Source organism: Eufriesea mexicana, unplaced genomic scaffold (genome assembly GCF_001483705.2).
Source record: "Eufriesea mexicana isolate 0111107269 unplaced genomic scaffold, ASM148370v2 scaffold3519, whole genome shotgun sequence".
NCBI lineage: Eukaryota > Metazoa > Arthropoda > Insecta > Hymenoptera > Apidae > Eufriesea > Eufriesea mexicana.
In genome coordinates, this window is record NW_016911532.1 from 253,466 (window position 1) to 266,326 (window position 12,861).

General features: G+C 28.6%; 1 protein-coding gene across 1 annotated transcript in view; it reads right to left on the minus strand.

The window, feature by feature from the left end:
- Positions 1–8,595, minus strand: part of LOC108550966 (uridine phosphorylase 1) — a 64,685-nt gene extending 56,090 nt beyond the window's left edge. The window contains exon 1 of the mRNA XM_017904941.1: positions 8,371–8,595. Within this exon, the coding sequence (XP_017760430.1) occupies positions 8,371–8,405 (35 nt within the window). The 5' untranslated portion in view covers positions 8,406–8,595. The remainder of the gene's footprint in view (positions 1–8,370) is intronic.
- Positions 8,596–12,861: the final 4,266 nt, after the last annotated feature.

Sequence of the window (12,861 nt, forward strand, 5' to 3'; positions counted from 1 at the left end):
TTTTTTTTTTTTTTTTTTTTAATATTTTACCAATAACCTATTTCCTGAAACATTCGTGTTTTAGTTTTCTGATATTAAAATTGAACTAAAATTGAACGACAATTACCAGTAGATAATAATAAAATTCCTCCATATTGAAATTACCTAGGAATATATGACCCACTTATTAAAATGGTCATATTTTATTTAAAATTTTGTATTGATTTTATATAATTTAAAAAATACCGACTAACTATACCCATTTCTTGAAATATAGTATGTTAATTAAATTTTAAAATAGAGTTGAATTATTTAAATTATAAAATATGCATATACTATTGCAACATTAATTACAGAATTGTCCAATACTGTCCAACTTAAACAATATTTCCATTATTTCAAGCAATGAATAAAAAAATTACTTACAAAAATGATATAATTGCTAGAAAATGTATAATACAATAGTTCCTTTATAGATAAAGGTCTATTTTATCTTTTCATATAGAATCCTAATTTTAATACTAAAATAGTAAAATTATTATATTTTAATACTAAAATTAGAATTTTAACTAATACTAATAATATAAATTAATAAAAAATAACTAATACCACTGCTAGCTAATAACTAATACTAATAATTAATAACCGAATAAAAAAATACATTCTATTCTAATATTAAATTCTAATAAAAGTACTAATGTTGAATAAATACATTTATTCTAAAATTCCTCATTTCCGAAAGATTTAATTCTGCGAATTTCGTTCACTTTGTACGATAAGAAAATAAATAGTAAACATCATTTATACATAAAATTTGCCTTCTTAAATTTTTTACGTCTCCTAGTATTAACAAATGACATAACTTTCTTACTTGATGATAATCATAAAAATAAATATATTCCTAAAAAAAAATTTTCTGTCTTTTAATTGAAACAATGGAAATATTCGAGGAGAACAGTACTATAATGGAACACACGATATATTTCTGTCCATTTAATTCTGACTCCTAGAAATTTGTAGTAACATATCACGTCCATTTTGTCAAGTTTCCAACGCTAAGGAAATGAACAAAGTTGACATATTGAAAAATAAGTGACATTTCGATTCCACGCTGCTCGCTTTTATTCTTCCACGTAGGACGTTACCTTGTACTTATTCTGTCTACGGAAACACGGCACAGAAAGTGGAAATCGATAAGGTTCAGTGAAACCGCCATGGAATATCTGAGACCTCCATACGCACGACACGATCTTTCCAGCACTCACAAAGAAAATTTCAACTGAATTCGAACAAAGCGGAGAAAGCTATGTGAAACCATTATACAACATTACGACATCGTTAAGAGCATTTGCGTGAATAAAATTCATAATACGAGAGGCAGAATCCGCATAAAAAACTACATTTAAATTTCCCGCCATTTTTATTCGAACGTATTTTAAGTGAGGTTATATTAGACATTGAAAATTTCTTTACTCTTAGTAAGGTAATAAAAACGATATTATTGTACCAATTTTATAAATTTAGATGTACTTTAAATGAAAGAATCACATACCAAAAGCGAGCAAATATTTTCCCTGCAATCCACGATCATTTTGAAAATTTCTAACTTTCCCATCCGACCGATATATCACCGCAAAATGGAGGATTTTTTTTAGATCAGTTAACGTTCCTCGTCCTCTCGAAGCACAACAGATAATCCCGACGTTCAACCCCCGTTGCCATAGAAACCGAAGAATCAAGCACAGATCAGAGGGTGCGGCGCGTGCATGCCATACATACGTGGCAAACAGTGCGAAATAAAATTTCGAATAGAGCAGCTTACTTTCCGGGCTGCGAGAGAACAATGGGATTGCCATCTATCGTAATTACCACCTAAGCAAAACCACGACGCATTGTAAAACGATAACATTCTATACACCACACGCGATACGCATAACTAACACTAGAACTAACAAACCAGTCAAAATATTTTAAATATATTACCATAGTTTCAGAATTTTTATTTTTGCAGTTACCGAAAGCATATAGCTAATTTAAAAAAAATTAATATTCATCTTTATTGAAATAAGAATGTGGTTAATTTTATTACATCATTTCAATTAATGTCATTTATATATGCTACATTTAGCTATACGGTTTAGGTTAGAAGTTTTAATCTCAATAATTTAAAAGATAATACGGAGTTTGTAACGAGAAAAATTAAACGTATTTAGAACGTTATTTGATTTAGTACTTATTATGTTACATAGTTACGAGAAATAGCACGGAACGTTGACTTTCTAGGTTACCGAGGAATAATACGATTGCCATCTGTCGTGATTACTATTTAATCAAAGCTACGATACAGTTAAATAAATCCACATAATTATAACAACCACGCGTACAATTACCTATTTCAACGGACAATCAAGATTTTGTAACAAGAAAGATCAAACATAATTGAAATGTTATTTGACTTGATTAGTACTTACGTTTACTGTTGCGAGAAATAGCATGAAACGAAATTTCAAATAGAACAGGTTAGCAGGTTTGAGGTTATCACTAATACACCATCTACCCTATACCACGATACATTGTCAAACAATAATGTACCACATAATATCGAACACAATTACACGTGTAATTAATAATTTCAACCAACAATAAGGATTTTGTAACACGAAAGGTCAAACGTGTTTGAAACGTTTAGTTTGCACGCTGCACGCTGCACACTTGCGACGTAGAAATTTCGAATAAACGCTGAGACACAATGCGATTGCCATCTATCGAAATTATTAGTTACTAAGGAACACAGTGCACTATCAAATAATAAAGTTTTATATAATATATCGAGCACGATATAATTAATAGTTTCATGGAACATACATATTTTGTAACGTGGAAAATTAAACGTGTTCAAAATGTCATTTAACTTGTAATACTATGCTACATGTTCACGACGAATAGCATGAAACAAAATCACGATTAGAATAGCTGCCCTTATAGTTTACTAAGAACATCGCGATTGCCATCTATCGTAACCATTAATTACTTAAACATATGATATGCTGTCCAATAATAATAATCTTTTCACCCAATCTATCCAATCCAATCGCATAACTAATAATATTAATAAAGAATACAAGATTAAATGTGTACAAAATATTATTTACCCTGATAAATTATATTGCAGATAATTTTATACAATAAATTATTAATTAATTATTTTTAATAATCCTATAAAGTAAACACTTCATTTTTATTTTTACTGTATGATATTGGAGAATTAGGTTACTTTACGGAGCTGTTTGCCATATTGCAAACAGTTATTGTATGAATTTTCAATATACAAAACAAAGAAAATATTTGATGCATAATTTAAAATATTGAATCGCGGTTTTGCTTTTCAGAAGCCAAAGTTCTTTCCATATGAAATTTCCAAGATTATATCTATTTTATATTTTTTTTTTTTGTTTTTTATCCCAAACATCTATTTACTTTTGTTTTATATTAATGTTTACGTTTTATTTTTTTAAATAATTCATAAGTAAATATTATCAACATTATTTGAAACTTTTTATGCAAATTACTATATTATTTGTTACGCATTTGTTTTACATTGTATTTTTTATTACTGGTTTACCTTTAATGTGTTTACTTGTTAATAAATAAGAACTTATATATATTTATTGATCTTGCTTGTACAGTGTAACAGATTCTTGGTGGTTAAAAATACTCCTGAAGTGTGAAATATTTCAAAAAATTATGCGAGGGATACTTCTTTCTGAATAACAAATTAATTATTTCGCAAAAGCTAATAGAAAATAGAAAATTTTGTTAGATGTAACTCGTACTTTCCATTTATAAACATTTTAACAAATAATCTAAAACTTCTATGTACAATACATGACACTACACAATGTTATATTATTAAATCTTCCTATTATTTAAATAACTTCAAATATTTTACATTTTAAATCATGTTCCAAAAATAAATGCAATATGTTTTATGATAAAAATGCCTTTTAATCATTAATAATCCACATCCAATAAAGTACAAAAAAGGAACAATGCTATAAGATCGATCGCAGTGCACTGACGATACGTAACGTCAAACTTAACCTGAAAAATATTACTCTTAATTTTTCGAAGTGATACAAAGAATGGAAACTTGCGAAATAAAAAAATTCCCTGTACATTGAAAGTGCCTACATAATTTAAGAATATAACGCTCCTATAAACATTTTAAATATACAATCTTTAACTGCAACTTGTTCGTTTTTCTTCATCGATATTCAGATGGAATTTAAAGAAAGAAAAATATTCTACTCTGGATATGCTACAAAAACCACAAAAGCAGAGGATAATCTGTATTTGAATAACTTTTTACGGTACACGAGCAAGGTCCTCTACGTAATTTGAAATTTCCGAATAAAGCGGAACACGTTGCACCGAATGATACGGGCTCGGTTCGAGCGCTACCTACGTCGCGCGTCGATTCTGCGATGTATTAAAACATGTAACCTTCTTTTATTTTTAGCACATACTTTATGCACTTCGGGTATCTCGAAAAGAATTAAAATTCAGTTGCAGCCTGTATTGAACTGATAAAGCTTTCAATAGAGTGACTCCGCTTCTTAAGAACGGAAGTTGACAAAATTTTGAGTATTGTAATTTGAGGTTAAGCGGAACGAAAACGGAAAAGAATATTTCTCGACAAATTCAAGTAGTTTATTGAATATAAGAAGATCATATGCAATAAAAAATCGATCAATTTTTTCGTATACGAAAAAATCTTGATGCACTTAACGTTATTGATTTTATTATTATACAATTCTTCGGTACTAGAATAACGATCCACTTTCGAAGCGGCGAACTTTCAAGTGCAACCTAAGAACTTAGTAATTCGTAGTGTATATTTGCTATAAGTATTCGTACAAACTTTTTCTATAAATATATGAAATTTAATGGGGGAAGATAAAATAAAATATGAAACGATCATAGTGACCTTTTCGCCTGTTGATTTTTCTAATTATAAATATTAAAATGAAACGTGAAAAGTATGACGATAAAGGATAGCACGGTTTCGTAAATTCTAAAATTATTCACGATGCAGGTCATGAAAGATCGTTAAAAAAAATGTGAATTGCATCGTATTGTAAGAAACTATTATTAAATATTATTTGTAAAAGATACGTATGAATACTCACGTGTTGTAGAAGCATATACAAAATATTCAAGTAGAGCAGTAAAGAAAACACAGAAGCTTAATAAATTTATGAAAGAACAATGGAAAATTAAAACACAAAAAATGCTTTCCTTTAAAAATTCGAAACTGTATCTCATGTAAGCAATATACATATAGAGAGATACTGCAACTAACGTCAAATATAAAATCCTACTTCTAGCAAAAATGGAGCCAACTAATTAAAATTTCTATAAATTAATAATAAATGAAAAATATAAGATTAAGTTCTACAATAATAATTACCCCAAAAAAATCTCTCGAAATTTAATCTATTAACCATAACTAAGATTGTTTCTGCAAAATTTTTGAAAAAAGATTAAGCCTATTGATATTTTAAATAATACACTATCACCCTATCATGAACGATAAATATTATAAAGAATTAAGTTGCATAACAATAATTGGACAAAATATTTTCGGATGTTATCACGATAATATTAGAAGAAAAGCTAGGAAATGAATCTTGCACAATGCATAGGTTCCAAATTGATGCTGGACTTCATCTTAACGGCATAATAGACTAGACGCAAGAATGAGTATAATAGAGTAAGAAGAATGAGAATTACTGAAAGCGTGGAGTAAAAGTAAATCAAAAGTAGAGATCAAAGATATAAATATTTGACTAAAGTTGAATTGAATAAATGATAAAATACCAGTGCAGTAAGATTTCTTTCAACTATTAAAAAAGTTGATCGTACTCGTGTCTCGACGCTGTACAATTGAAGACTACACAGGAGGAACATGATAAGCCCACTTTTGTTAATTTTCCGGTTTGTACGTTCCTTGATGGCTAAAAAGAATTATTTTTATAAATATAATATGTTTAACAAGAAGAATAACTTTTAACAGATAAAAAATCCAAACAATTTTATAAAAAATTAATTATAAAAAATTGACTATAAATTGCAAATTTTATAACAATCAATATTTTCGAAGTATCGATTATGTCTTGATGAATACTAATGAATACAAAACTCGAAAAATAAAATAAAAAATACGGTCTGATAATATGGATCCGGCTGAAGAATACATTCGAATTTTCAAAAATGAAAAATGCCACTTGTTTCCATCCAGGTTTTCAATTCAGATCTCCTAAAATGTAGACAGAAAAAATATGAGAAAGTATCATCTACAAAAGTGCAACACCAACTTTTGAATTATTATGTAAGATATGTCTCATACAAACTTTGCATGTAAATACTGCATCCTAAATAGCAGTTACTAGCTATGCTATTCTGCTCTATCGTGTTGCTGTACATATGTGTATAAATGACGCTAATTAAAACTTTTCAAAACTTCTCTTTTACAGAAGTCATAAAAATCTCCTTTGTTAGAACTGAAAATAGTAAGTAAAATAATTTGGTCACGGAACGTAATAAATAATGTCTAAATAAATAATAACTAAATAAGATTATTTTATACGTATTAATAAATTATATTTTTTTTATAGGTTATGGCGCAAAAATGTATTCAAATTTAGAACTTATCGGTAATGTTAAGTACTTAAATAATGGAAAATAATCTCTTTTTTAAACCTGTATAAAATATTAAGACTGACTGCCACTTAAAAAAAAAAAAAAATGGAGACCGAAGCTAATATTTTCTTTTATAATTTCAATAAACAGATATAAACGCAAGTCGACAAATGGAAAAAATTAAATACTAAAAATTCATAATCTTAAAACTAATATGAACGTTTAAAGTTAAAATTAATATCTTTATTTAAGGCGAAAAAATGTGTAGTCCCTTAAAAATCTAATTCCAACCTATAATTAAAACATCTTTAAAAATTCAATTTGTTGTATTAAAGATACCACGTATTTTAATAATACTAACGGAGACAACATTGCTGCGTTAAAAATTGTTATTAAAAGCAAAAATTACTCATGGGCTTGATATTAACGGAAATATACAGCTTAACGCATCAGATAATATACATAATTCGATAGATTAAATTTATAAATTCCATTTTGTTATCGATGATTAATACCCCACGATACTATTCGATAATTAATACAGTTTTCGTGTGTTGGAAGATTAGATATTAACTTTTGGATAGAAATCACCAGTATGTGCTTAAATGAAAGTTACTTACACTGTCAAAAATGTTAAAACATATGTACGTAATTTGATTCGGGTTATACATGGAATGCTTGCCATTTAATAACCCAATAATAGGAAATATATATCGTGAAATTCAAGGTAAATCGAACGAAACCTTAAAACGTTCGAATTGTTCAATAATTGATTAATTAGTTAATGATTTGGAATAATTTTGCATTCCTGGTTCGAACGAGCACACGACTTGATTAATTCGGGAAAGAAAACATGCACACACATGTAGCACAATACACAGTTATGTCACATCGATCGCCTACTTCGTTGCTGTCCAGTGATAATTAAAGTAAACTAAAATTCTTATTCACGTGTTTTATTTGAGATTCGTCTTAATTCGTTTTCAATAAAATTTAAAGCTAGTACTCAGATATTCAATGCTTCGTTTCTCACGCATTATTTTATATCGAATTATACATTACACATATTATGCATATACGGTTATGTCAAATTGTTTTCTATACTTTTTATTTGGAATACTTTAAAATTTGTTATTCACGCGAATAAACCTAGGAATTCTTAATATCGTACGATTGAAGTAATAAATACATGAAAAATTTAACAAATATCACAATTTCTTTGAAAGCACCGTTCAAAATTCCATGTGATCTGTTTATTTTTTTATCATAGACAATATATTTTATATCTTTCTCGAATATCAAAAGAAATATTATTACGAATAAAAACACAGTTACTTTTTATTGTTTAGAAAGTTGTATCATATTTGCATATCCATGGATCGATGTTTCAAAAGATTCGACTTCGAAAATCACATGTGTCTTGATACACTTGTGGCTTCTATAGTGATCTCACAGAATATTGTAGAAAACGCTACGCAATCACGCGACCCATCAAAATTTAACTATGGACGATTTGTTATTAACAATTATCGAAATTTAAAGATTTACCCGAAAATTCTTCATTTCATAAAACGATATTTGAACATAGCCAAGCCCTCTTTTCACAAGTTCAACTAAAGGGAGGAAACTTTCATCTCATGGGGATGAAACGAACGTAGAAAATATAATAGTAAATGACAGAACACTCACTCGTCAATTTCTTCCTCTTCCAACAGGAGACTCATCTTTTCACTTGCGTGGATTTATTCACTGTATAAGTTGATTCGAATGACAAAGCTTGACTCTCTCTACTGTAGGGGTGTAGTCCTTTCGACAATCCTCCGCAGGACTATACTTGCAGAAACGATACCGTGGTCATACACGTTGCTCGCGCGCGCGCGTTTTCTCTTCACCGCACCAGACATCCTTTCCTCAATGACGACATTTTCGCCTTAATACAATGGCGTGACGTTTGAAAATCCACCGCTAGGCGGTCTACTTTATTATTGGTGCATATTAGACGATTACATATTTGTGCGCGAATTACGAATTCCTAACAAGAAAATAGTGGTTATCATTTTGTTTGAATCCACAAGTAATTTGGTTATATTAAGTATTTTTGATAGCAAAATTTGTATCGTATTATATAGTATGTAAATAAAATATTTTATCATGAAAATTTATTTCTCATTATTGTGAAAATAGTAATTAGGAATAGTTCTTGATAATTATGTTAATAAAATGAAACAAAAGAATAATCCAAACTTTGATGATTAAGATTATTATTTATTATTTGATACCATAAATTTTTATTTTTTGAATAACTATGTAATTTAATTTTCTGAATAACAAAACCAATAATTCAATTTTGAGGTCAATGAATTATATTGACAAAATATTGTAATAAATGTATATATTTATCAAATAATCAATAATGCAAGTAACTATAATACTTCCTTTTATATACATTTTTTTATTATAATAATTCTTTAATTTAAATTAAGTATAATAATTAGTTACAAAATAAATGTATTAAATAAATAAAATTTTTATTCAATTCATTTGTTATACTGTTTATGTGTGTAAAAGCGGCAATAAATTTCACAGTACATTCTTAAGTGAAAATATATTTTTTGTATAAAAGGTAACAGTTCCTATATAATAAAAACAAAATATAACTTTAAGTAAAATAATTTTTTTATGAGGAGATATAATTAAACATAACTCTTCGCAATATGAACAGGACAAGGATTATTATACTCAAGGATTGCTATGTTTTGAGGTAAATATTCGAGGTGAATGCGGTATCATGCATCGATATTACTGTCACAAACTGCGTTTATTTTTATCATTAATGTATATTATTTATTATAAATAAGTTAGAAACATTGATTTCATTTTGGATTTGGTAGGTGTTTACATTTTATACACACAGAAAGAATACCCAACATATTATGCTTTCAGAAAAATGTATACTTTTGACAAAAAATGATTTACAAATGAACTATAGCCACAAATTTGCGCATCACTCGCTCGTTCTCGAATCAGGCAAAAGAAAGCCTGTTCGTCTCAACCAATTTTTTAATCTTTTGTTAAAATGTTTCACGCATGCTGCATACATATCATACATCTAAGTCCATTCTCTCACTCTCATTCTCTCTCCCTCCACTCTTTCTCCTTTTCTCTCTTCCTCTCCCCCGTTCTTTCTTTCTTTCTTTCTTTCTTTCTTTCACTTTAATTACCATTTTTTCTCACTTAGAGTACACATTTATTTCATCACCTTCATTGTCATTCATTCCCTTTAATCATACATTCTCATTGAAAACCAAGCAGTATTATTATTATTAATATTATTATTATTAATATTATTATTAATATTATTATTATCATCATCGTCATCGTCAGTCATCATTACCACCATCGCTATTATTATTGATATTCTTATTTTTATTGTTATATTATTATTATCATTATTATTATTACTAATATTATTATTATTATTCAATATTATTTTGTTTATTATTCAATATTATTATCTCTTAATATTATATTTTATTCAATGTATTTATATATTTTTTCTTTCATATAAACTCAGTGTTTCAACCAAAGTAGGTATGACATATGCTGCCCAGTGTGCATGCAGTGTTAGCAGTATCAGGGTTAGACATTCAGGCTACACATGTTGAAACGTCACACCCTAATTCACTGATTTGACCAACACCATAAAGTTTATTGTGCAAGTACTCTCTAGGTTTGTGCAAAGCAGTTTCTATCACCTTTATATAAATGTTCCCTCAGTAGAACATCAAAAGGTGGCACAAACAACAGTTAATCAAACCATTAGAGAATACAAGCAGTGGGCAGCGCGCTAGCCAGCATGAGCGAGCGCAGGCAGTGAGCAGTTCATACATACGTACACTGTAATGTGGATACAATGCGAGCTAGGGCCATACGTTCTTGAACCATGTCCCTAGCTACGTGATGCTGTGCCAATAAGCGAGGGCTGGATGAAAGGAAAATCAGTGTTGTGATTAAGACTTTTACAATATTCGTAAATTGCAGGATTATAATTGTATGGTATGAGATCGCAGCCCTCACATTCTGTACACAGCCTATGGAGAAAAAAGACAGCAGAAGAACCTGCGACCTTTCACCTCCTAATTACCTAAAATCACATCAAACAGATGTTTTCTAATAATTTCTTAATATTGAAGGGTGGTAAAGTTTCCTTCTTGCTGGCTTTACGTTGCTTTCTTCAATGCTAACCTATGTTTCATTTTATATATTATATATAACAATATTTATATGATGAATTATGAATTTGAGTCACATGCAGAAAAAACTTTTACTCGCTTCTGGCACAGATAAAAAAACACTTTGGCTTTTTGCATCTAAGAAAGGACTGCAATAAAAACACCACACTAGTAAATGGCACTAGAATTGCTCTCACTTGTGTCACCGACTACTTGTAATTAAAAAGCATTTGTCCTTCTTCTCTTCAGTTTCTTGCTGAGATCCCTCGATTTGAGATGAACACTTGGACAGACATTGTATGGCATGGCTGCACTCTATCTTATACGTTTATTTATGTGTTGCTCGTGGTATTATTATATAAAAATTAGACGATTACGCAGTCAGCCAGGCATGATTGACTAAACTAATCTATAAAAAGGTAACAAATTCAACAAATAGAGTACGAAACTAAATCAATTTGTTGGTATTGACAGTGAGAAGGTTAGGAAAGAACGTATAACGCTCAGATTTAGGTCCATATTTGTTCATCGCTGTTACCTCCGTTATAAATTTTACTAATCAATAGTTGGTACACTTGTAATGGAGCAGCGACAGTACGCTGATGGCACCACAAATTACTGTTCATTTTCTGCCTTTTTTGTCTCTTCCCCATTTCTAACTTAACAAAGTTCACACTGATACCTTGGTCAGGGTATAAGAAAAATTCTTGAGTCCATTCTGAATTTTATGTATTGCCATCTAAACCAGATTATATTCTTTTAAGTTTAACTGTAGAATGGTGTCTTTCACTGCTGCAAATACAAATCTGATGTTTTCTGTATCTGTAAGAGAAAGCAATTATAAACATTTATGATTTATGAATTTGAATAACAATAATATATTTACTGAGTTAATTCAGCAAAAAGCGTTAGAAATGATTAAAAATATTTTAGAAATATTAAAATTTTTATAATTACTATTTTTTGTTAATCCTTCAACGATGGCTATCGCGTAATACAAACTAATATGAACCTATGATTTGGAGCACATAAATTGTAAAGAAAATATTACTCTAAATTTAATGATAAAGTGATATATTGACATGATTACAAACAACTGCGCAAGTTTGTATGTTTTATTGACACCGCCGATGTAACAAAAACGTATGTTCCATATCTCGTCATATTGAAGTATTAACTAATGATATAACAGTATATAATAAACAAACTTACCCAAGAATGAAAGATAAGAATAAGCTGAAGTTGATATACATGCGACATGCGACTTGTATTTTTTATATTTACAAACTCACAAAAACACCAATATACATATAATATAATTCATATAATAAGGATTATTAAACAAATAATTATGCTGCATAGTAATATATTTAAATTAAATAATCGAAGCACATATTTATAACAATTTCTATCAATCTCATAGTAGTCAATCGGAAATTAGAAATTATAGAAGTTACAATTAACTGCAGAGGTTTTATAAAAGTATATATAAAAGAAAAGAAAGCTGTATATAATGTAATAGTTATCACATGTCATTGAAGAACAAGTTAGATTTCACACTCTCACAAACATGAAATACATTATGATTTATACATTTAACTGTGCTTTGTTAAATGAATTAATAACAAACTTAAATAAAACTGTTACTGAAAGAAATACATATAAACCTTATTAACATTTTTCAGAGTAAAATAATCATAATGTTTAATTAAATTCAGAAATTAAAAAATTGTTAAATTATAATCAAACAGTATGCAAACAGATATGGTTTATATAGTTCATGCATTATATATTATACTTTGTGCAAAGCATAGTATTCTTTCCAATATTTTTATAAGATTGACATTTATGAAATAAAATTGAAATTAGGAAATTGATTATATTGATTTAAGTCCTCCTATGTGTTGTTTTACATGGTTAAAATATATTACATTTTATGATAATCATT